Source organism: Toxotes jaculatrix, chromosome 3 (genome assembly GCF_017976425.1).
Source record: "Toxotes jaculatrix isolate fToxJac2 chromosome 3, fToxJac2.pri, whole genome shotgun sequence".
Taxonomy (NCBI): Eukaryota; Metazoa; Chordata; class Actinopteri; family Toxotidae; genus Toxotes; species Toxotes jaculatrix.
Window position 1 is genome coordinate 14,002,811 of NC_054396.1, and position 25,515 is coordinate 14,028,325.

The 25,515-nt window shown below is 32.9% G+C and overlaps 1 protein-coding gene across 1 annotated transcript; it reads left to right on the top strand.

The window, feature by feature from the left end:
* Positions 1-19,868: 19,868 nt before the first annotated feature.
* LOC121179626 (class E basic helix-loop-helix protein 40-like) lies at positions 19,869-23,818 on the top strand. The gene is made up of 5 exons (XM_041034563.1): positions 19,869-20,290; positions 20,451-20,514; positions 20,772-20,879; positions 21,353-21,476; positions 21,720-23,818. Exons 1-5 carry the CDS (start codon positions 20,220-20,222, stop codon positions 22,631-22,633), a joined length of 1,281 nt encoding a protein of 426 aa, XP_040890497.1. The 5' UTR covers positions 19,869-20,219; the 3' UTR covers positions 22,634-23,818.
* Positions 23,819-25,515: the final 1,697 nt, after the last annotated feature.

Below are 25,515 nucleotides of genomic sequence, written 5' to 3' on the forward strand. Positions count from 1 at the left end.
AGTATAGTAAGGCGTCAAAATCGGCCAAAAAAAGTCAAAAATTTTTTTGACCTCAAAATGTCATAAAAAACGTCATAGTATAGTAAGGCGTCAAAATCGGCCAAAAAAAATCAAAAATGTTTTTGACCTCAAAATGTCATAAAAAACGTCATAGTATAGTAAGGCGTCAAAATCGGCCAAAAAAAGTCAAAAAACTTTTTGACCTCAAAATGTCATAAAAAACGTCATAGTATAGTAAGGCGTTTTTTTCGGCCAAAAAAAGTCAAAAAATTTTTTGACCTCAAAATGTCATAAAAAAAGTCATAGTATAGTAAGGTGTCAAAATCGGACAAAAAAAGTCAAAAAATTTTTTGACCTCAAAATGTCATTAAAAAAGTCATAGTATAGTAAGGCGTTTTTTTCGGCCAAAAAAAGTCAAAAAAATTTTTTTTGACCTCAAAATGTCATAAAAAACGTCATAGTATAGCAAGGCGTCAAAATCGGCCAAAAAAAGTCAAAAATTTTTTGGACCTCAAAATGTCATAAAAAAAGTCATAGTATAGTAAGGCGTTTTTTTTGGCAAAAAAAAGTCAAAAATTTTTTTGACCTCAAAATGTCATAAAAAAAGTCATAGTATAGTAAGACGTTTTTTTCGGCCAAAAAAAGTCAAAAATTTTTTTGACCTCAAAATGTCATAAAAAACGTCATAGTATAGTAAGGCGTCAAAATCGGACAAAAAAAGTCAAAAATGTTTTTGACCTCAAAATGTCATAAAAAACGTCATAGTATAGTAAGGCGTTTTTTTCGGCCAAAAAAAGTCAAAAAATTTTTTGACCTCAAAATGTCTTAAAAAAAGTCATATTATAGTAAGGCGTTTTTTTCTGCCAAAAAAAGTCAAAAATTTTTTGGACCTCAAAATGTCATAAAAAAAGTCATATTATAGTAAGGCGTTTTTTTCTGCCAAAAAAAGTCAAAAAATTTTTTTACCTCAAAATGTCATAAAAAAACGTCATAGTATAGTAAGGCGTCAAAATCGGCCAAAAAAAGTCAAAAATTTTTTTGACCTCAAAATGTCATAAAAAACGTCATAGTATAGTAAGGCGTCAAAATCGGACAAAAAAAGTCAAAAAAATTTTTTTACCTCAAAATGTCATAAAAAAAGTCATAGTATAGTAAGGCGTTTTTTTCGGCCAAAAAAAGTCAAAAACTTTTTTGACCTCAAAATGTCATAAAAAACGTCATAGTATAGTAAGGCGTTTTTTTCGGCCAAAAAAAGTCAAAAAAATTTTTGACCTCAAAATGTCATAAAAAAAGTCATAGTATAGTAAGGCGTTTTTTTCGGCCAAAAAAAGTCAAAAAATTTTTTGACCTCAAAATGTCATAAAAAACGTCATAGTATAGTAAGGCGTCAAAATTGGCCAAAAAAAGTCCAAAAAATTTTTGACCTCAAAATGTCATAAAAAACGTCATAGTATAGTAAGGCGTTTTTTTCGGCCAAAAAAAGTCAAAAAATTTTTTGACCTCAAAATGTCATAAAAAAAGTCATAGTATAGTAAGGTGTCAAAATCGGACAAAAAAAGTCAAAAAATTTTTTGACCTCAAAATGTCATTAAAAAAGTCATAGTATAGTAAGGCGTTTTTTTCGGCCAAAAAAAGTCAAAAAAATTTTTTTTGACCTCAAAATGTCATAAAAAACGTCATAGTATAGCAAGGCGTCAAAATCGGCCAAAAAAAGTCAAAAATTTTTTGGACCTCAAAATGTCATAAAAAAAGTCATAGTATAGTAAGGCGTTTTTTTTGGCAAAAAAAAGTCAAAAATTTTTTTGACCTCAAAATGTCATAAAAAAAGTCATAGTATAGTAAGACGTTTTTTTCGGCCAAAAAAAGTCAAAAATTTTTTTGACCTCAAAATGTCATAAAAAACGTCATAGTATAGTAAGGCGTCAAAATCGGACAAAAAAAGTCAAAAATGTTTTTGACCTCAAAATGTCATAAAAAACGTCATAGTATAGTAAGGCGTTTTTTTCGGCCAAAAAAAGTCAAAAAATTTTTTGACCTCAAAATGTCTTAAAAAAAGTCATATTATAGTAAGGCGTTTTTTTCTGCCAAAAAAAGTCAAAAATTTTTTGGACCTCAAAATGTCATAAAAAAAGTCATATTATAGTAAGGCGTTTTTTTCTGCCAAAAAAAGTCAAAAAATTTTTTTACCTCAAAATGTCATAAAAAAACGTCATAGTATAGTAAGGCGTCAAAATCGGCCAAAAAAAGTCAAAAATTTTTTTGACCTCAAAATGTCATAAAAAACGTCATAGTATAGTAAGGCGTCAAAATCGGACAAAAAAAGTCAAAAAAATTTTTTTACCTCAAAATGTCATAAAAAAAGTCATAGTATAGTAAGGCGTTTTTTTCGGCCAAAAAAAGTCAAAAACTTTTTTGACCTCAAAATGTCATAAAAAACGTCATAGTATAGTAAGGCGTTTTTTTCGGCCAAAAAAAGTCAAAAAAATTTTTGACCTCAAAATGTCATAAAAAAAGTCATAGTATAGTAAGGCGTTTTTTTCGGCCAAAAAAAGTCAAAAAATTTTTTGACCTCAAAATGTCATAAAAAACGTCATAGTATAGTAAGGCGTCAAAATTGGCCAAAAAAAGTCCAAAAAATTTTTGACCTCAAAATGTCATAAAAAACGTCATAGTATAGTAAGGCGTTTTTTTCGGCCAAAAAAAGTCAAAAAATTTTTTGACCTCAAAATGTCTTAAAAAAAGTCATATTATAGTAAGGCGTTTTTTTCTGCCAAAAAAAGTCAAAAATTTTTTGACCTCAAAGTGTCATAAAAAAAGTCATAGTATAGTAAGGCGTTTTTTTCGGCCAAAAAAAGTCAAAAATTTTTTTGACCTCAAAATGTCATAAAAAACGTCATAGTATAGTAAGGCGTCAAAATTGGCCAAAAAAAGTCAAAAATGTTTTTGACCTCAAAATGTCATAAAAAACGTCATAGTAATATAGTAAGGCGTCAAAATCGGACAAAAAACGTCAAAAAACTTTTTGACCTCAAAATGTCATAAAAAACGTCATAGTATAGTAAGGCGTCAAAATCGGCCAAAAAAAGTCAAAAATTTTTTTGACCTCAAAATGTCATAAAAAACGTCATAGTATAGTAAGGCGTCAAAATTGGCCAAAAAAAGTCAAAAATGTTTTTGACCTCAAAATGTCATAAAAAACGTCATAGTATAGTAAGGCCTCAAAATCGGCCAAAAAAAATCAAAAATGTTTTTGACCTCAAAATGTCATAAAAAACGTCATAGTATAGTAAGGCGTCAAAATCGGCCAAAAAAAGTCAAAAAACTTTTTGACCTCAAAATGTCATAAAAAACGTCATAGTATAGTAAGGCGTCAAAATCGGACAAAAAAAGTCAAAAAATTTTTTGACCTCAAAATGTCATAAAAAACGTCATAGTATAGTAAGGCGTCAAAATCGGACAAAAAAAGTCAAAAAATTTTTTGACCTCAAAATGTCATAAAAAAAGTCATAGTATAGTAAGGCGTTTTTTTCGGCCAAAAAAAGTCAAAAAAATTTTTGACCTCAAAATGTCATAAAAAACGTCATAGTATAGCAAGGCGTCAAAATCGGCCAAAAAAAGTCAAAAAATTTTTGGACCTCAAAATGTCATAAAAAAAGTCATAGTATAGTAAGGCGTTTTTTTTGGCAAAAAAAAGTCAAAAATTTTTTTGACCTCAAAATGTCATAAAAAAAGTCATAGTATAGTAAGACGTTTTTTTCGGCCAAAAAAAGTCAAAAAATTTTTTGACCTCAAAATGTCATAAAAAACGTCATAGTATAGTAAGGCGTCAAAATCGGACAAAAAAAGTCAAAAATGTTTTTGACCTCAAAATGTCATAAAAAACGTCATAGTATAGTAAGGCGTTTTTTTCGGCCAAAAAAAGTCAAAAAATTTTTTGACCTCAAAATGTCTTAAAAAAAGTCATATTATAGTAAGGCGTTTTTTTCTGCCAAAAAAAGTCAAAAATTTTTTGGACCTCAAAATGTCATAAAAAAAGTCATATTATAGTAAGGCGTTTTTTTCTGCCAAAAAAAGTCAAAAAATTTTTTTACCTCAAAATGTCATAAAAAAACGTCATAGTATAGTAAGGCGTCAAAATCGGCCAAAAAAAGTCAAAAATTTTTTTGACCTCAAAATGTCATAAAAAACGTCATAGTATAGTAAGGCGTCAAAATCGGACAAAAAAAGTAAAAAAATTTTTTTTACCTCAAAATGTCATAAAAAAAGTCATAGTATAGTAAGGCGTTTTTTTCGGCCAAAAAAAGTCAAAAACTTTTTTGACCTCAAAATGTCATAAAAAACGTCATAGTATAGTAAGGCGTTTTTTTCGGCCAAAAAAAGTCAAAAAAATTTTTGACCTCAAAATGTCATAAAAAAAGTCATAGTATAGTAAGGCGTTTTTTTCGGCCAAAAAAAGTCAAAAAATTTTTTGACCTCAAAATGTCATAAAAAACGTCATAGTATAGTAAGGCGTCAAAATTGGCCAAAAAAAGTCCAAAAAATTTTTGACCTCAAAATGTCATAAAAAACGTCATAGTATAGTAAGGCGTTTTTTTCTGCCAAAAAAAGTCAAAAATTTTTTGACCTCAAAGTGTCATAAAAAAAGTCATAGTATAGTAAGGCGTTTTTTTCGGCCAAAAAAAGTCAAAAATTTTTTTGACCTCAAAATGTCATAAAAAACGTCATAGTATAGTAAGGCGTCAAAATTGGCCAAAAAAAGTCAAAAATGTTTTTGACCTCAAAATGTCATAAAAAACGTCATAGTAATATAGTAAGGCGTCAAAATCGGACAAAAAAAGTCAAAAAACTTTTTGACCTCAAAATGTCATAAAAAACGTCATAGTATAGTAAGGCGTTTTTTTCGGCCAAAAAAAGTCAAAAAATTTTTTGACCTCAAACTGTCATAAAAAACGTCATAGTATAGTAAGGCGTCAAAATCGGACAAAAAAAGTCAAAAATTTTTTTGACCTCAAAATGTCATAAAAAAAGTCATAGTATAGTAAGGTGTTTTTTTCGGCCAAAAAAAGTCAAAAAAATTTTTGACCTCAAAATGTCATAAAAAATGTCATAGTATAGTAAGGCGTCAAAATCGGCCAAAAAAAGTCAAAAATTTTTTGGACCTCAAAATGTCATAAAAAACGTCATAGTATAGTAAGGCGTCAAAATCGGCCAAAAAAAGTCAAAAATTTTTTGGACCTTAAAATGTCATAAAAAACGTCATAGTATAGTAAGGCGTCAAAATCGGCCAAAAAAAGTCAAAAAAATTTTTGACCTCAAAATGTCATAAAAAACGTCATAGTATAGTAAGGCGTCAAAATCGGCCAAAAAAAGTCAAAAAAATTTTTGACCTCAAAATGTCATAAAAAACGTCATAGTATAGTAAGGCGTCAAAATCGGACAAAAAAAGTCAAAAATTTTTTGGACCTCAAAATGTCATAAAAAAAGTCATAGTATAGTAAGGCGTTTTTTTCGGCCAAAAAAAGTCAAAAACTTTTTTGACCTCAAAATGTCATAAAAAACGTCATAGTATAGTAAGGCGTCAAAATCGGCCAAAAAAAGTCAAAAAAAATTTTTTACCTCAAAATGTCATAAAAAAAGTCATAGTATAGTAAGGCGTTTTTTTCGGCCAAAAAAAGTCAAAAAAATTTTTGACCTCAAAATGTCATAAAAAACGTCATAGTATAGCAAGGCGTCAAAATCGGCCAAAAAAAGTCAAAAATTTTTTGGACCTCAAAATGTCATAAAAAAAGTCATAGTATAGTAAGGCGTTTTTTTCGGCCAAAAAAAGTCAAAAAATTTTTTGACCTCAAAATGTCATAAAAAAAGTCATCGTATAGTAAGGCGTCAAAATCGGCCAAAAAAAGTCAAAAATTTTTTTTACCTCAAAATGTCATAAAAAAACGTCATAGTATAGTAAGGCGTCAAAATCGGCCAAAAAAAGTCAAAAAATTTTTTGACCTCAAAATGTCATAAAAAACGTCATAGTATAGTAAGGCGTCAAAATCGGACAAAAAAAGTCAAAAAAATTTTTTGGACCTCAAAATGTCATAAAAAAAGTCATAGTATAGTAAGGCGTTTTTTTCGGCCAAAAAAAGTCAAAAACTTTTTTGACCTCAAAATGTCATAAAAAACGTCATAGTATAGTAAGGCGTTTTTTTCGGCCAAAAAAAGTCAAAAAAATTTTTGACCTCAAAATGTCATAAAAAAAGTCATAGTATAGTAAGGCGTTTTTTTCGGCCAAAAAAAGTCAAAAAATTTTTTGACCTCAAAATGTCATAAAAAACGTCATAGTATAGTAAGGCGTCAAAATTGGCCAAAAAAAGTCCAAAAAATTTTTGACCTCAAAATGTCATAAAAAACGTCATAGTATAGTAAGGCGTTTTTTTCGGCCAAAAAAAGTCAAAAAATTTTTTGACCTCAAAATGTCTTAAAAAAAGTCATATTATAGTAAGGCGTTTTTTTCTGCCAAAAAAAGTCAAAAATTTTTTGACCTCAAAGTGTCATAAAAAAAGTCATAGTATAGTAAGGCGTTTTTTTCGGCCAAAAAAAGTCAAAAATTTTTTTGACCTCAAAATGTCATAAAAAACGTCATAGTATAGTAAGGCGTCAAAATTGGCCAAAAAAAGTCAAAAATGTTTTTGACCTCAAAATGTCATAAAAAACGTCATAGTATAGTAAGGCCTCAAAATCGGCCAAAAAAAATCAAAAATGTTTTTGACCTCAAAATGTCATAAAAAACGTCATAGTATAGTAAGGCGTCAAAATCGGCCAAAAAAAGTCAAAAAACTTTTTGACCTCAAAATGTCATAAAAAACGTCATAGTATAGTAAGGCGTCAAAATCGGCCAAAAAAAGTCAAAAAACTTTTTGACCTCAAAATGTCATAAAAAACGTCATAGTATAGTAAGGCGTCAAAATCGGACAAAAAAAGTCAAAAAATTTTTTGACCTCAAAATGTCATAAAAAAAGTCATAGTATAGTAAGGCGTTTTTTTCGGCCAAAAAAAGTCAAAAAAATTTTTGACCTCAAAATGTCATAAAAAACGTCATAGTATAGCAAGGCGTCAAAATCGGCCAAAAAAAGTCAAAAATTTTTTGGACCTCAAAATGTCATAAAAAAAGTCATAGTATAGTAAGGCGTTTTTTTTGGCAAAAAAAAGTCAAAAATTTTTTTGACCTCAAAATGTCATAAAAAAAGTCATAGTATAGTAAGACGTTTTTTTCGGCCAAAAAAAGTCAAAAAATTTTTTGACCTCAAAATGTCATAAAAAACGTCATAGTATAGTAAGGCGTCAAAATCGGACAAAAAAAGTCAAAAATGTTTTTGACCTCAAAATGTCATAAAAAACGTCATAGTATAGTAAGGCGTTTTTTTCGGCCAAAAAAAGTCAAAAAATTTTTTGACCTCAAAATGTCTTAAAAAAAGTCATATTATAGTAAGGCGTTTTTTTCTGCCAAAAAAAGTCAAAAATTTTTTGGACCTCAAAATGTCATAAAAAAAGTCATATTATAGTAAGGCGTTTTTTTCTGCCAAAAAAAGTCAAAAAATTTTTTTACCTCAAAATGTCATAAAAAAACGTCATAGTATAGTAAGGCGTTTTTTTTCTGCCAAAAAAAGTCAAAAATTTTTTTGACCTCAAAATGTCATAAAAAACGTCATAGTATAGTAAGGCGTCAAAATCGGACAAAAAAAGTCAAAAATTTTTTTTTACCTCAAAATGTCATAAAAAAAGTCATAGTATAGTAAGGCGTTTTTTTCGGCCAAAAAAAGTCAAAAACTTTTTTGACCTCAAAATGTCATAAAAAACGTCATAGTATAGTAAGGCGTTTTTTTCGGCCAAAAAAAGTCAAAAAAATTTTTGACCTCAAAATGTCATAAAAAAAGTCATAGTATAGTAAGGCGTTTTTTTCGGCCAAAAAAAGTCAAAAAATTTTTTGACCTCAAAATGTCATAAAAAACGTCATAGTATAGTAAGGCGTCAAAATTGGCCAAAAAAAGTCCAAAAAATTTTTGACCTCAAAATGTCATAAAAAACGTCATAGTATAGTAAGGCGTTTTTTTCTGCCAAAAAAAGTCAAAAATTTTTTGACCTCAAAGTGTCATAAAAAAAGTCATAGTATAGTAAGGCGTTTTTTTCGGCCAAAAAAAGTCAAAAATTTTTTTGACCTCAAAATGTCATAAAAAACGTCATAGTATAGTAAGGCGTCAAAATTGGCCAAAAAAAGTCAAAAATGTTTTTGACCTCAAAATGTCATAAAAAACGTCATAGTAATATAGTAAGGCGTCAAAATCGGACAAAAAAAGTCAAAAAACTTTTTGACCTCAAAATGTCATAAAAAACGTCATAGTATAGTAAGGCGTTTTTTTCGGCCAAAAAAAGTCAAAAAATTTTTTGACCTCAAACTGTCATAAAAAACGTCATAGTATAGTAAGGCGTCAAAATCGGACAAAAAAAGTCAAAAATTTTTTTGACCTCAAAATGTCATAAAAAAAGTCATAGTATAGTAAGGTGTTTTTTTCGGCCAAAAAAAGTCAAAAAAATTTTTGACCTCAAAATGTCATAAAAAATGTCATAGTATAGTAAGGCGTTTTTTTCGGCCAAAAAAAGTCAAAAAATTTTTTGACCTCAAAATGTCATAAAAAACGTCATAGTATAGCAAGGCGTCAAAATCGGCCAAAAAAAGTCAAAAATTTTTTGGACCTCAAAATGTCATAAAAAACGTCATAGTATAGTAAGGCGTCAAAATAGGCCAAAAAAAGTCAAAATTTTTTTTGACCTCAAAATGTCATAAAAAACGTCATAGTATAGTAAGGCGTCAAAATTGGCCAAAAAAAGTCAAAAATGTTTTTGACCTCAAAAAGTCATAAAAAACGTCATAGTATAGTAAGGCGTCAAAATAGGACAAAAAAAGTCAAAAAATTTTTTGACCTCAAAATGTCATAAAAAAAGTAATAGTATAGTAAGGCGTCAAAATAGGCCAAAAAAAGTCAAAATTTTTTTGACCTCAAAATGTCATAAAAAACGTCATAGTATAGTAAGGCGTCAAAATCGGACAAAAAAAGCCAAAAATTTTTTTGACCTCAAAATGTCATAAAAAACGTAATAGTATAGTAAGGCGTTTTTTTCGGCCAAAAAAAGTCAAAAACTTTTTTGACCTCAAAATGTCATAAAAAAAAGTCATAGTATAGTAAGGCGTTTTTTTCGGCCAAAAAAAGTCAAAAATTTTTTTGACCTCAAAATGTCATAAAAAACGTCATAGTATAGTAAGGCGTCAAAATCGGACAAAAAAAATCAAAACTTTTTTGGACCTCAAAAAGTCATAAAAAACGCCATAGTATAGTAAGGCGTCAAAATCGGACAAAAAAAGTCAAATTTTTTTTGGACCTCAAAATGTCATAAAAAACGTCATAGTATTGTAAGGCGTCAAAATCGGACAAAAAAAGTCAAAAACATTTTTGACCTCAAAATGTCATAAAAAACATCATAGTATAGTAAGGCGTCAAAATCGGACAAAAAAAGTCAATTTTTTTTTTGACCTCAAAATGTCATAAAAAACGTCATAGTATAGTAAAGCGTCAAAATCGGACAAAAATAGTCAAAATTTTTTTTGACCTCAAAATGTCATAAAAAACGTCATAGTATAGTAAGGCGTCAAAATCGGACAAAAAAAGTCTAAAAAATTTTTGACCTCAAAATGTCATAAAAAACATCATAGTATAGTAAGGCGTCAAAATCTGACAAAAAAAGTCAAACATTTTTTTGACATCCAAAAGTCATAAAAAACGTCATAGTATAGTAAGGCGTTTTTTTCGGACAAAAAAAGTCAAATTTTTTTTTTACCTCAAAATGTCATAAAAAACGTCGTAGTATAGTAAGGCGTCAAAATCGGACAAAAAAAGTCAAAATTTTTTTTGACATCCAAAATGTCATAAAAAACGTCATAGTATAGTAAGGCGTCAAAATCGGACAAAAAAAGTCAAAATTTTTTTTGACCTCAAAATGTCATAAAAAACGTCATAGTATAGTAAGGCGTCAAAATCGGACAAAAAAAGTCAAAATTTTTTTTGACCTCAAAATGTCATAAAAAACGTCATAGTATAGTAAGGCGTCAAAATCGGACAAAAAATGTCTAAAAAATTTTTGACCTCAAAATGTCATAAAAAACATCATAGTATAGTAAGGCGTCAAAATCGGACAAAAATAGTCAAATTTTTTTTGGACCTCAAAATGTCATAAAAAACGTCATAGTATAGTAAGGCGTCAAAATCTGACAAAAAAAGTCAAAATTTTTTTTGACATCCGAAAGTCATAAAAAACGTCATAGTATAGTAAGGGGTCAAAATCGGACAAAAAAAGTCAAAATTTTTTTTGGACCTCAAAATGTCATAAAAAACGTCATAGTATAGTAAGGCGTCAAAATCGGACGTCAAAATCGGACAATCAAAATCGGACAAAAAAAGTCAACATTTTTTTGACATCCAAAATGTCATAAAAAACGTCAAAATCGGACAAAAAAAGTCAAATTTTTTTTGGACCTCAAAATGTCATAAAAAACGTCATAGTATTGTAAGGCATCAAAATCGGCCAAAAAAAGTCAAAAAATTTTTTGACCTCAAAATGTCATAAAAAACGTCATAGTATAGTAAGGTGTTTTTTTCGGCCAAAAAAAGTCAAAAAATTTTTTGACCTCAAAATGTCATAAAAAACGTCATAGTATTGTAAGGCGTCAAAATCGGCCAAAAAAGTCAAAATTTTTTTGGACCTCAAAATGTCATAAAAAAAGTCATAGTATAGTAAGGCGTTTTTTTTGGCAAAAAAAAGTCAAAAATTTTTTTGACCTCAAAATGTCATAAAAAAAGTCATAGTATAGTAAGACGTTTTTTTCGGCCAAAAAAAGTCAAAAAATTTTTTGACCTCAAACTGTCATAAAAAAAGTCTTAGTATAGTAAGGCCTTTTTTTCGGCCAAAAAAAGTCAAAAAATTTTTTTGACCTCAAAATGTCATAAAAACCGTCATAGTATAGTAAGGCATCAAAATCGGACAAAAAAAGTCAAAAAAAATTTTTGACCTCAAAATGTCATAAAAAACGTCATAGTATAGTAAGGCGTCAAAATCGGCCAAAAAAAGTCAAAATTTTTTTGGACCTCAAAATGTCATAAAAAATGTCATAGTATAGTAAGGCATCAAAATCGGCCAAAAAAAGTCAAGTTTTTTTTTTACCTCAAAATGTCATAAAAAACATCATTGTATAGTAAGGCGTTAAAATCTGACAAAAAACGTCAAAACATTTTTTGACCTCAAAATGTCATAAAAAACAACATAGTATAGTAAGGCGTTTTTTTTGGCCAAAAAAAGTCAAAATTTTTTTTGACCTCAAAATGTCATAAAAAACGTCATAGTATAGTAAGGCGTCAAAATCGGCCAAAAAAAGTCAAACTTTTTTTGACCTCAAAATGTCATGAAAAACGTCATAGTATAGTAAGGCCTTTTTTTCGGCCAAAAAAAGTCAAAATTTTTTTGGACCTCAAAATGTCATAAAAACCGTCATAGTATAGTAAGTCGTCAAAATCGGACAAAAAAAATCAAAACTTTTTTGGACCTCAAAAAGTCATAAAAAACGTCATAGTATAGTAAGGCGTCAAAATCAGACAAAAAAAGTCAAATTTTTTTTGGACCTCAAAATGTCATAAAAAACGTCATAGTATTGTAAGGCGTCAAAATCGGACAAAAAAAGTCAAAAACATTTTTGACCTCAAAATGTCATAAAAAACATCATAGTATAGTAAGGCGTCAAAATCGGACAAAAAAAGTCAATTTTTTTTTTTGACCTCAAAATGTCATTAAAAACGTCATAGTATAGTAAAGCGTCAAAATCGGACAAAAATAGTCAAAATTTTTTTTGACCTCAAAATGTCATAAAAAACGTCATAGTATAGTAAGGCGTCAAAATCGGACAAAAAAAGTCTAAAAAATTTTTGACCTCAAAATGTCATAAAAAACATCATAGTATAGTAAGGCGTCAAAATCTGACAAAAAAAGTCAAACATTTTTTTGACATCCAAAAGTCATAAAAAACGTCATAGTATAGTAAGGCGTTTTTTTCGGACAAAAAAAGTCAAATTTTTTTTTTACCTCAAAATGTCATAAAAAACGTCGTAGTATAGTAAGGCGTCAAAATCGGACAAAAAAAGTCAAAATTTTTTTTGACATCCAAAATGTCATAAAAAACGTCATAGTATAGTAAGGCGTCAAAATCGGACAAAAAAAGTCAAATTTTTTTTTGACCTCAAAATGTCATAAAAAACGTCATAGTATAGTAAGGCGTCAAAATCGGACAAAAAATGTCAAAAAAATTTTTGACCTCAAAATGTCATAAAAAACGTCATAGTATAGTAAGGCGTCAAAATCGGACAAAAATAGTCAAATTTTTTTTGGACCTCAAAATGTCATAAAAAACGTCATAGTATAGTAAGGCATCAAAATCGGACGTCAAAATCGGACAATCAAAATCGGACAAAAAAAGTCAACATTTTTTTGACATCCAAAATGTCATAAAAAACGTCAAAATCGGACAAAAAAAGTCAAATTTTTTTTGGACCTCAAAATGTCATAAAAAACGTCATAGTATTGTAAGGCATCAAAGTCGGCCAAAAAAAGTCAAAAAATTTTTTGACCTCAAAATGTCATAAAAAACGTCATAGTATAGGAAGGTGTTTTTTTCGGCCAAAAAAAGTCAAAAAATTTTTTGACCTCAAAATGTCATAAAAAACGTCATAGTATTGTAAGGCGTCAAAATCGGCCAAAAAAGTCAAAATTTTTTTGGACCTCAAAATGTCATAAAAAAAGTCATAGTATAGTAAGGCGTTTTTTTTGGCAAAAAAAAGTCAAAAATTTTTTTGACCTCAAAATGTCATAAAAAAAGTCATAGTATAGTAAGACGTTTTTTTCGGCCAAAAAAAGTCAAAAATTTTTTTGACCTCAAACTGTCATAAAAAAAGTCTTAGTATAGTAAGGCGTTTTTTTCGGCCAAAAAAAGTCAAAAAATTTTTTTGACCTCAAAATGTCATAAAAACCGTCATAGTATAGTAAGGCATCAAAATCGGACAAAAAAAGTCAAAATTTTTTTGACCTCAAAATGTCATAAAAAACGTCATAGTATAGTAAGGCGTCAAAATCGGCCAAAAAAAGTCAAAATTTTTTTTGACCTCAAAATGTCATAAAAAATGTCATAGTATAGTAAGGCGTCAAAATCGGACAAAAAAAGTCAAGTTTTTTTTTTACCTCAAAATGTCATAAAAAACATCATAGTATAGTAAGGCGTTAAAATCTGACAAAAAACGTCAAAACATTTTTTGACCTCAAAATGTCATAAAAAACAACATAGTATAGTAAGGCGTTTTTTTTGGCCAAAAAAAGTCAAAATTTTTTTTGACCTCAAAATGTCATAAAAAACGTCATAGTATAGTAAGGCATCAAAATCGGCCAAAAAAAGTCAAAATTTTTTTGACCTCAAAATGTCATGAAAAACGTCATAGTATAGTAAGGCCTTTTTTTCGGCCAAAAAAAGTCAAAATTTTTTTGGACCTCAAAATGTCATAAAAACCGTCATAGTATAGTAAGTCGTCAAAATCGGACAAAAAAAATCAAAACTTTTTTGGACCTCAAAAAGTCATAAAAAACGTCATAGTATAGTAAGGCGTCAAAATCGGACAAAAAAAGTCAAATTTTTTTTGGACCTCAAAATGTCATAAAAAACGTCATAGTATTGTAAGGCGTCAAAATCGGACAAAAAAAGTCAAAAACATTTTTGACCTCAAAATGTCATAAAAAACATCATAGTATAGTAAGGCGTCAAAATCGGACAAAAAAAGTCAATTTTTTTTTTGACCTCAAAATGTCATTAAAAACGTCATAGTATAGTAAAGCGTCAAAATCGGACAAAAATAGTCAAAATTTTTTTTGACCTCAAAATGTCATAAAAAACATCATAGTATAGTAAGGCGTCAAAATCGGACAAAAAAAGTCTAAAAAATTTTTGACCTCAAAATGTCATAAAAAACATCATAGTATAGTAAGGCGTCAAAATCTGACAAAAAAGTCAAACATTTTTTTGACATCCAAAAGTCATAAAAAACGTCATAGTATAGTAAGGCGTTTTTTTCGGACAAAAAAAGTCAAATTTTTTTTTGACCTCAAAATGTCATAAAAAACGTCGTAGTATAGTAAGGCGTCAAAATCGGACAAAAATAGTCAAATTTTTTTTGGACCTCAAAATGTCATAAAAAACGTCATAGTATAGTAAGGCGTCAAAATCTGACAAAAAAAGTCAAAATTTTTTTTGACATCCAAAAGTCATAAAAAACGTCATAGTATAGTAAGGGGTCAAAATCGGACAAAAAAAGTCAAATTTTTTTTGGACCTCAAAATGTCATAAAAAACGTCATAGTATAGTAAGGCGTCAAAATCGGACGTCAAAATCGGACAATCAAAATCGGACAAAAAAAGTCAACATTTTTTTGACATCCAAAATGTCATAAAAAACGTCAAAATCGGACAAAAAAAGTCAAATTTTTTTTGGACCTCAAAATGTCATAAAAAACGTCATAGTATTGTAAGGCGTCAAAATCGGACAAAAATAGTCAAATTTTTTTTGGACCTCAAAATGTCATAAAAAACGTCATAGTATAGTAAGGCGTCAAAATCTGACAAAAAAAGTCAAAATTTTTTTTGACATCCAAAAGTCATAAAAAACGTCATAGTATAGTAAGGGGTCAAAATCGGACAAAAAAAGTCAAATTTTTTTTGGACCTCAAAATGTCATAAAAAACGTCATAGTATAGTAAGGCGTCAAAATCGGACGTCAAAATCGGACAATCAAAATCGGACAAAAAAAGTCAACATTTTTTTGACATCCAAAATGTCATAAAAAACGTCAAAATCGGACAAAAAAAGTCAAATTTTTTTTGGACCTCAAATTGTCATAAAAAACGTCATAGTATTGTAAGGCGTCAAAATCGGACCAAAAAAGTCAAAAACATTTTTGACCTCAAAATGTCATAAAAAACATCATAGTATAGTAAGGCGTCAAAATCGGACAAAAAAAGTCAATTTTTTTTTTGACCTCAAAATGTCATAAAAAACGTCATAGTATAGTAAGGCGTCAAAATTGGACAAAAATAGTCAAAAATTTTTTTGACCTCAAAATGTCATAAAAAACATCATAGTATAGTAAGGCGTCAAAATCGGACAAAAAAAGTCTAAAAAATTTTTGACCTCAAAATGTCATAAAAAACGTCATAGTATAGTAAGTGGTCAAAATCGGACAAAAAAAGTCAAATTTTTTTGGACCTCAAAATGTCATAAAAAACGTCATAGTATAGTAAGGCGTCAAAATCGGACGTCAAAATCGGACAATCAAAATCGGACAAAAAAAGTCAACATTTTTTTGACATCCAAAATGTCATAAAAAACGTCAAAATCGGACAAAAAAAGTTAAATTTTTTTTGGACCTCAAAATGTCATAAAAAACGTCATAGTATAGTAAGGCGTCAAAATCTGACAAAAAAAGTCAAAACATTTTTTGACCTCAAAATGTCATAAAAAACGTCAAAATCGGACAAAAAAAGTTAAATTTTTTTTGGACCTCAAAATGTCATAAAAAACGTCATAGTATAGTAAGGCGTCAAAATCGGCCAAAAAAAGTCAAATTTTTTTTGGACCTCAAAATGTCATAAAAAACGTCATAGTATAGTAAGGCGTCAAAATCGGACAAAAAAAGTCAACATTTTTTTTGACATCCAAAATGTCATAAAAAACGTCATAGTATTGTAAGGCGTCAAAATCTGACAAAAAAAGTCAAAACATTTTTTGACCTCAAAATGTCATAAAAAACATCATAGTATAGTAAGGCGTCAAAATCGGACAAAAAAAGTCAAAATTTTTTTTGACATCCAAAAGTCATAGAAAACATCATAGTATAGTAAGGCGTTTTTTTCGGACAAAAAAAGTCAAATTTTTTTTTACCTCAAAATGTCATAAAAAACGTCATAGTATAGTAAGGCGTCAAAATCGGACAAAAAAAGTCAACATTTTTTTTGACATCCAAAATGTCATAAAAAACGTCATAGTATAGTAAGGCGTCAAAATCGGACAAAAAGAGTCAAATTTTTTTTGGACCTCAAAATGTCATAAAAAACGTCATAGTACAGTAAGGCGTCAAAATCGGACCAAAGAAGTCAAAAACATTTTTGACCTCAAAATGTCATAAAAAACGTCATAGTATAGTAAGGCGTCAAAATCGGACAAAAAAAGTCACGTTTTTTTTTTACCTCAAAATGTCCTAAAAAACGTCATAGTATAGTAAGGCGTCAAAATCGGACAAAAAAGTCACATTTTTTTTTGACCACAAAATGTCATAAAAAACGTCATAGTATAGTAAGGCGTCAAAATCGGACAAAAAAGTCACTTTTTTTTTGACATCCAAAAGTCATAAAAAACGTCATAGTATAGTAAGGCGTCAAAATCGGACAAAAAAAGTCAAAAATTTTTTTGACCTCAAAATGTCATAAAAAACGTCATAGTATAGTAAGGCGTCAAAATCGGGAAAAAAAGGTCAAAATTTTTTTTGACATCCTAAAGTCATAAAAAATGTCATAGTAAAGTAAGGCGTCAAAATCGGACAAAAAAAGTCAAATTTTTTTTGCACCTCAAAATGTCATAAAAAACATCATAGTATAGTAAGGCGTCAAAATCGGACAAAGAAAGTCCATTTTTTTTTTGACCGCAAAATGTCATAAAAAACGTTATAGTATAGTAAGGCGTCAAAATCAGACAAAAAAAGTGAAAAAATTTTTTTACCTCAAAATGTCATAAAAAACATCATAGTATAGTAAGGCGTCAAAATCGGACGAAAAAAGTCAAAAAAAATTTTTGACATCCAAAAGTGATAAAAAACGTCATAGTATAGAAAGGCGTCAAAATCGGACAAAACAAAATTAAAATTTTTTTGGACCTCAAAATGTCATAAAAAACGTCACAGTATAGTAAGGCGTCAAAATCGGACAAAAAAAGTCAAAAAATTTTTTGACATCCAAAAGTCATAAAAAACGTCATAGTATAGTAAGGCGTCAAAATCGGACAAAAAAAGTCAAAATTTTTTTTTACCTCAAAATGTCATAAAAAACGTCATAGTATAGTAAGGCGTCAAAATCGGACAAAAAAAGTCAAATTTTTTTTGCACCTCAAAATGTCATAAAAAATGTCATAGTATAGTAAGGCGTCAAAATCGGACAAAAAAAGTCCATTTTTTTTTGACCGCAGAATGTCATAAAAAACGTCATAGTATAGTAAGGCGTCAAAATCGGACAAAAAAATTTAAAATTTTTTTGGACCTCAAAATGTCATAAAAAACGTCATAGTATAGTAAGGCGTCAAAATCGGACAAAAAAAGTCAAAAATTTTTTTGACATCCAAAAGTCATAAAAAACGTCATAGTATAGTAAGGCATCAAAATCGGACAAAAAAAGTCAAATTTTTTTTTACCTCAAAATGCCATAAAAAACGTCATAGTATAGTAAGGCGTCAAAATCGGACAAAAAAAAGTCACATTTTTTTTGGACCTCAAAATGTCATAAAAAACGTCATAGTATAGTAAGGCGTCAAAATCTGACAAAAAAAAAGTCAAATTTTTTTTTGACATCCTAAAGTCATAAAAAACGTCATAGTATAGTAAGGCGTCAAAATCGGACAAAAAAAGTCAAATTTTTTTGGGCCTCAAAATGTCACAAAAAACGCCATACGGCCATAAGGCGTCAAAAAATGCCAAAAAAAGTAATATTTTTTAAAGACCTCAAAATGCCATTAAATGAGTCATACGGCCGTAAGGCGTCAAAATATGCCGAAAAAGTCATATTTTAGTAAGACCTCAAAATGTCATGAAAAGTGTCATACGGCCATAAGGTGTCAAAATATGCCCAAAAAAGGGTTAGGGCTATTATTATTATTATAATTATTATTTCAAGTCCTGTGGCATTATAGTTTGACTTTCAGGTACGCGCGCTCGCTGTGTTTCGTGTAGCTGCATCTAGCTGCCGCTTAGCTTGTTAGCCTAGCTGATTAGCCACCCAATGGGTGACGTCACAGGTGCTACGTCACAGGTGCTACGTCCGTGTTTTATACAGTCTATGAACGATTGATTGGCTCAGCCACTCAGTCAGTCATCAAACTGTCAAAAGAAAACAAGAAATACCAGCAGGGTAAATTAAGAAAGAAGCCACAGACACACACACACACACTTAATTGCTTTTATTTGAGCAAAACCACAAGCAAGGAACACACAAAGCATCTTCTTTTCCATGTTTTCATACTACCAAATAAAGCAGAAATTGAACAGAATTTTGCCTTTTTGCCTCTGTTCTCCGCACACACACAGTAGTAATTTTTAAATAAACAGTGCTTGAGTATGTATAGTATGTGTGAGCATATGTAGCTTACTTTAGTACACTCTACTGACTGTATATCATGTATATCATTAGATTGTTTTTATATTGCAAATTACGTGCTCATGTTAAAATCACAGTTCCACTTACGTCCGTTGTGCGATCGGGTAAAAGGCCTCTCCAAACCAAGCTCCCGGGCTGAATTTCAACCCCAGCCCGCCCCTGTCCTTGATTATAGGTCATTAAGCTGTAATAGATCTGTGATGGTCTTATTGAGTTTGGAAAGGTCCTTGTGTATTGAATTTGTTAGGTGCTCATCATTTAATCATTTGATCCAGGTCTTTGTGCTCTTAAATTCGCTTTAACATTAGAGATATTTTGCAGTAGACTGTCAGGAATCATGTAACGTATATTTCAGCAAACCTGTCTTCGCACACCATTTCATTAAGAAATGTATTTCATGAAAATCTGCGTTAAAAAAAGGCTGCCATGTTGTGATCTCTGCTCATAGCCTGCAGCAGACAGGTGCAGCTGCCGTGTGCTGGATGAGCTGGATGTGCCCTGTGCGCTCAGCAGGCTCCCGGGGCCATGAGGAGATCAACGTGACAGCCGGCACCGCCTCACGACAACAAGCACGGACTCCACACACTCATCCACGCACAGGTGCACGTGGTTGTCCCGCCGTGACGGCACTGTTTATACTGCAGTCCACTTGCATTCTGCAGACATGTAGATGAAATAGTGTGTAATAGACTGCTCGTTCATAACAACAACAACAACAACAACAACAACAACATAATAATAATAATAAAAACATTATAAGCTCTGTGCTCAGTGGACAACGTTATTCAGTGGTTTTATATTAATAGTTTAATATTCAACGTGCAATTAAACGTGCTTTATTCTGTGAGACAAAATGCATGGGTAATAGAATAATGTTATAATGTATGCTGTTACTGTTAAAACCTCCCCACCTCCACATATCACTCATAAAGCACTCAGCTGAAGGTTACTTCCTTGCACTTCATGAAATTCTGTCATATTTCTGTGCTGTATAATAATCCCGCACAGTATCATTTATGCCTATGGCTTAAATTGTTTCTAAATTGTGTTATTTCACTTTCTTTTTTATTAGCAGAAGGTGCCACATCCACTGGCCTCCCGTGCCCCAGCCCTGTTTAAATGCTGCCAGCACGTTCCCAGTGCCGTGGCTCGCGCAGCCTTGTTTCCATACACTTCAGCATGGTGGTACACGGGATCCGACACGCGCCTCCCTCCGCTCTGACGTCCGCCGCCGTCCGCCCACTGAGGCTCCTTATCGGTAGAAAGTGGGCCGTCCCTCCGCCGAGGATACAGCGCCGTTTAACACGTGAACCTCATGTGACGGAGGTAGGTCAGGCTGAGCGGAGAGTCAGAGGGTTTATTTAACTCGTCGCTCTGTCCTCCCCCACTTTCCCAACGCGCCACCAAGAGGGTTGCCTATCTTCTGCTGCGGGACCACGGCGTGGAAATCGGAAAGGACTAACTTGAAACCATTTTCACACCCAAAAATAACCTTTACATGATTTAGACTAGTGTTAAACAATGACAAATTACTGAGCATTTTGAACTTTTTTTTATAATTTTTGAAGCATTTTGTTGCATTTCACAAAACTGCTGCTTTACAATTTGTTTTATGCGTATTTATTTGTGACGGCACTGGAAAAGTACCTCGGCTTTAACTGCGTAACTGGAGTAAAAACAATGGAGAGAATTCCAAGCGCGCAACCACCTCCTCTGTCCAAACACCAGGCTGATCTGTCAGACGTGCAGGGGTAAGTTATACTTATATGTATAGGTTGAAAAAAAATATCTTTACTATATTCTGTAGCCTTTGTCTCAGTTCACTGGTCTATATTATTTATTCAGTCTCATACACTTCACCCAAACCGTCACCTCATATCTCATTGTTCTTGTTGCTTTATGTTCCTTTAGGATGGATTACCCGATGTATGTTTATAAACCCAGGCGGGGCATGAAGAGAGGAGAGGAGAGCAAGGTCCGTTATTATTTTTGTTTATTACCATGTTAAGTTATAGAGCTTATGTATAGAGCTTTTACCAAAGGCTGTGAACTACAAGGGAAGAATTAGGCTGGTAGTAGTCCTGTAGTCCCATAAATGGCTGACCTAATTTCTGCTATGACATAACTCCTGGAGACCTCCCTATCTGTGACTGCCGCCGATCATAAAGAACTGTCTGTGTGCTCTGCTCTCGGATCAGATCAAGTTACCTAACAATGCTGTTTATCTTGCAGGAAACCTACAAGCTGCCTCACAGACTTATTGAGAAGAAAAGGCGTGACCGGATAAACGAGTGCATCGCGCAGCTGAAAGATTTATTACCAGAGCACCTGAAACTCACGGTAAGTTCACGCTGTAGCTGGGAGGGATAAATCTGGGATTCGCTGTGTTGAGAGGCATGCACCATCGAGTGGCTGTTCAGTGGTATTACATCCTCTGTGCTGAGTGCGTCAGCAGTCTGTGAATGACAGCTCTTACTAAGGGATGTGTCATCTGTCATGTCTGTCATGTAAAGTGGGGATTTTGAAAAGATTAGTTCAATCCAGTCCAAATTAAATGTAGTTATATATATATATATATATATATATATATATATATATAAATAATTAATACACCAGAGTGGATATTATTTATGAAACGGATATTATATTATATCAAAATAATCATGTCCCAGTCATTACATTGCCTGATGGTTGCTGCTGTTGTGTTACTGACCACAATAATATTAGAAATCATGCATACGTGGATAGTAAAGCTTAGTTCTTATGTCTTATGTAAGAGGTGAGGATGTGCTGACTGTGTGCGTCTCCTACAGACTCTGGGCCATCTGGAGAAGGCTGTGGTTTTAGAGCTTACGCTCAAGCATGTGAAAGCCCTCACCTCTCTTCTGGAGCAACAGCAGCAGAAGATCCTCGCTCTACAGAATGGCATGCAAATTGGTGAGTTGCAGATCACTTATGCACGCATACACTCACATTCATGTAGAACAAGGTGTTTTTGTAAGACAGAATGCAAATTATCAAGATGAATAAACAATGACAGAAATATGTAGAGCTGCATGCAAATGAATATCTCCAAAAATAGCTAAAAATGTTGGAAAAGAGACTAAAATTCAGCAAAATTCTATGTATATGTAAAATTAGAGAATCTCTGACTGTATGTATATCTTGCTGTGTTTACAGAACAGGCTCCTGTCAGCCAGGAGAAGTCAGAGGAAATGTTCTGCTCTGGCTTCCACATGTGTGCCAAGGAGATTCTTCAATATCTAGCCAATCATGAGGCTGATGGAGACTTCACGCCGTCCCATGTGATCAACCACCTTCACAAGTTGGCTGCAGAGGTGCTGCAAAGTCCAATCCGACCCCGCACCCCTCTCAGCCCCCGACACGAGGAAATCCCTACCTACCACCAGCGGCAGCCTCACAAGGAGATGCACACCAGCTTACCCCCTAAACCCAGCGAGGGCTATGGAAGGAACTGTGTGCCTGTCATCCAGCGGGCGTACGCTCCTCCGAGCGGTGAGCAGAGTGGCAGTGACACAGATACAGACAGCGGCTATGGGGGGGAACTGGAGAAGAATGAATCTGGGGCACCACAGGGACGTCCAGATTATTACGGCCAGGAGAGTCAGCTGAAACGAGCGCTTGGAGAGCGGCAGAGCTCCAGCATCAAGCAGGAGGATGATGAGCCACGCCACAAACGACCCCGGGTGGAGTCGTCTGAAGATGAGTTGCTCTCAGGTGGGGAGTCGTCAACGTCCTCTAGCGGCTACGGTAGTTACATGAGCGTATCCCCCAACCATCCACCTCCTCCACATCCCCTCTGCATGCCTTTCTACCTCATTCCGCCCTCCGCTGCAGCCTACCTGCCAATGCTGGAGAAATGCTGGTACCCCGGGGCTGTGCCCATGCTCTACCCTGGCATGGGAGGCTCCGCACCTGCCATGTCCAATGAAAGACCGCCTCCACCTCAGCTAGTGTTGTCTCCTAGGGGAGGCTCTCCAGCCCCAGCCATATCTCAGACCCCCATGGACTCCCCTGCCCTGCTTCAGGCACTAAAGCAGGTACCACCCCTCAACCTGGAAACCAAAGACTGAGAGATCAAAAGAGAACAGATGAAGAGATGATCCTGTTCTAGTACCCAGGAGCAGAGACAGTAGTAGGAGGGAGAAGAAAACTGAGCAGGTCCATAATCCATCCTCATTCCTCTCCTCTGTTCTTCAGCCTGGAGGACAGAAAGCAAATGAGAGGGCTTGTAGAAATTATCAAGGAGAGATGTAGGGGTAGGAGGGGTGGCGGCATCTGTCCACACTCGGTGGATGCAAAGCTCTGGTTGAATGTCTAATGCTCAGTGATATTACTCAGTGCAAATGTATCATATAAACTGGACCTGCCCTGCATATACACAAACACACACACACACTTGGTTGAATGTAAAGAAAGAAATGTTTTAGATGCTGCTGTTAACGTATAAACGCCGATGACACTGATGCATCTCACTTGTAGCTGTTGAGATAAAGACATGCCATCTTTGTACTCTAGAGAGAAATCATTGCACCAAATGTTAGTGGTAATATTTCACCCAAAGTTTGTCACCTGTGTCCTGTAGGTCACCGTTATCATCACTGAAAATGCCCTTTGAATCAGACACTATGATAACTGGCATCATAAAATACAAGGGTTTCCCTAAGTGTGTACAGACAAGAATAATACACCCAATGCATGGATGAAGGAATGGGCCACCACATGACCACACTGAATGAGAAGTCTTGTTTTTCGTTAACAAACAGACAGTTGAGATGGAGTTTCATTGTAATTATTGTTCATAGACTTCTTGTACATTTCTATTTTTGATACCTGTTCTTGCACTCTGTCCATTTGGAGAATCAGAGGGAGGGCAGAGTGTGGACAATTGTACGTTGTGTACTCAGAAACTGTGTACATACTGTAGCACTATGCTGGACCTGGTCTGCATACTCGACATCTGTTTCTGCTCAAGTCAAACCTGGTGTTTGTTCTTGCTGTTGCCTTTTACTTGTGAAAAGCCGATTAATCTCAGATGTTCATTCTCTGTACTGCGTATGAATACTGGAGTCAAAGGAGCGAGGAGGAGAGAAGTGAATGTAAAAGTTTTATCAGAGGACTAGTTTTCTATAGAAAGAGGTACTTGAGATTTTATATTTTGGGACCTACATGAAAGATGTTTGATGTACATATTTTGTCTATAAATGTTGATATACATTATATAAGTGTATTAATAAAGTATTTTTTTCCCGTGGAAATTTTCTTTGACTGTATGTGTATGAAAGAGAAGGAGAGTGTGCATGAAAACATCTAGTAATGAAATTCAATCTGTCCGGATTTAGTTCTTTCACAGCACCAAAACATTCATGTCACAGGGAACACTTATGTAATGGCAGCGCTGTAGCCCGTCTCTCCTGCTGGTTAACCGTCTGTGCTCACTAAAACAAGTAAACACACATGAATGTTAACAGTTTCAGTTAATCCCCTGAGGCAATAATCAGGATCCATCTGCATGACGGGGAGACATTCCCCATGTGTCTTACTGGTTGTTTGATTCAATATAAAAGGCAATTATCCCAGAACTGTGATATGTCTCTATATTTACACACCCGGCACTACACTCTGCACACTGCAGAAGTCCGTCAAAAACATAGAAGCATAAATCACAACAATTACAACATATCACTATAACCTGTGTTGTGCAATCACATTTTTCAACAATGTTATAGCACTCACAATCATAAATTTATCTCATGCTGCAGACATCAACACACCACCCCAACATCATAAACTCTTCAGCCACATATTATAATTGTTTCCACTGTCATTTCTGAGCCGTGGGAGTGTTGTTGTATTCCATATTTGGTTTGTTAGTACAAACCACAGTGTGAGGCCATGCCCTGCATCCTAAATGTCATTGATTTCTTCTTAACAGTCTCTTGATGCAGGGGATTGCGTGTTTTATTGCTGTTAGAGACACCACTTGCAAGCTGATTTTTGAGGTGTAGCTTACCCATTTTCTCAGCTGGGTTAATGTTTTTTTTTTTATAGTTAAACAGTACCTTTAAGATTTCTCAGTAGTTGGGTCATGGAGGCCAAGTAGTTGAGATGCATACCATATAACCACAACATCTCGTTTGACCTTTGTTGCACGTCATACCCATCACTCCCTCCCTCATTGTTTCCTGTCTGTGTCTATTTCTGTCAATCTGTCCAATTAAGGGCAAAACTTCAGTAGTTTATTATTTTGGCCATGCGCTTCAGGCAGACACCCAGACTAATTCAGTCATTTAAAACTTTTTAAATAATAAATTATTTGGTCAACTATTTGGCGTCCACATGTAAGGTCTGTTGATCAAGCAAGGGCCTACTTTTTTTTTACTCATCTTTTTACTTAAGTATACAAGATATTTTTACATTTTTACTTTATTTTTATAAAAAGACAGAAATGTCTGATTAAAAAGTCATTGCATAACGTGTACCAGCTTCTAGACAAGGGCAGCCAATTCTGTCCTGCCTTTTTATTCCTTCTCCCAGCAAGGCTTTGACGTAAACGTACCATTAGATCATTAAACCTTTATTGCCACCTGCTGGGGACTTACAATACCTACATCCTATCAGTAATATCTATTTGTCAACAAAAGATGAAACCAGTGAATATAATTTTCTGCCGTCACCTTTGAGAATCTACCACAATGGAGACTCTGTTTTTGTCAGTTTTAATGAAAATTAGCACAACATTGAAACAGAAATCATTCAAATATACCACTTAAAAACTTCTAGATTTGAAAATGATCACACTTGGGAATGTAATCTCAATAAAGGTATAATCACTTAAAAATTTGAGACATAGGTGCCGAAGTGTTTAACCTTTGTTGTTCATTAGGCTGCAGTCCATTAAATAATAGATTAATAACAATGTTGTTGCTGACAAAACCAACAACACTTCCTACTG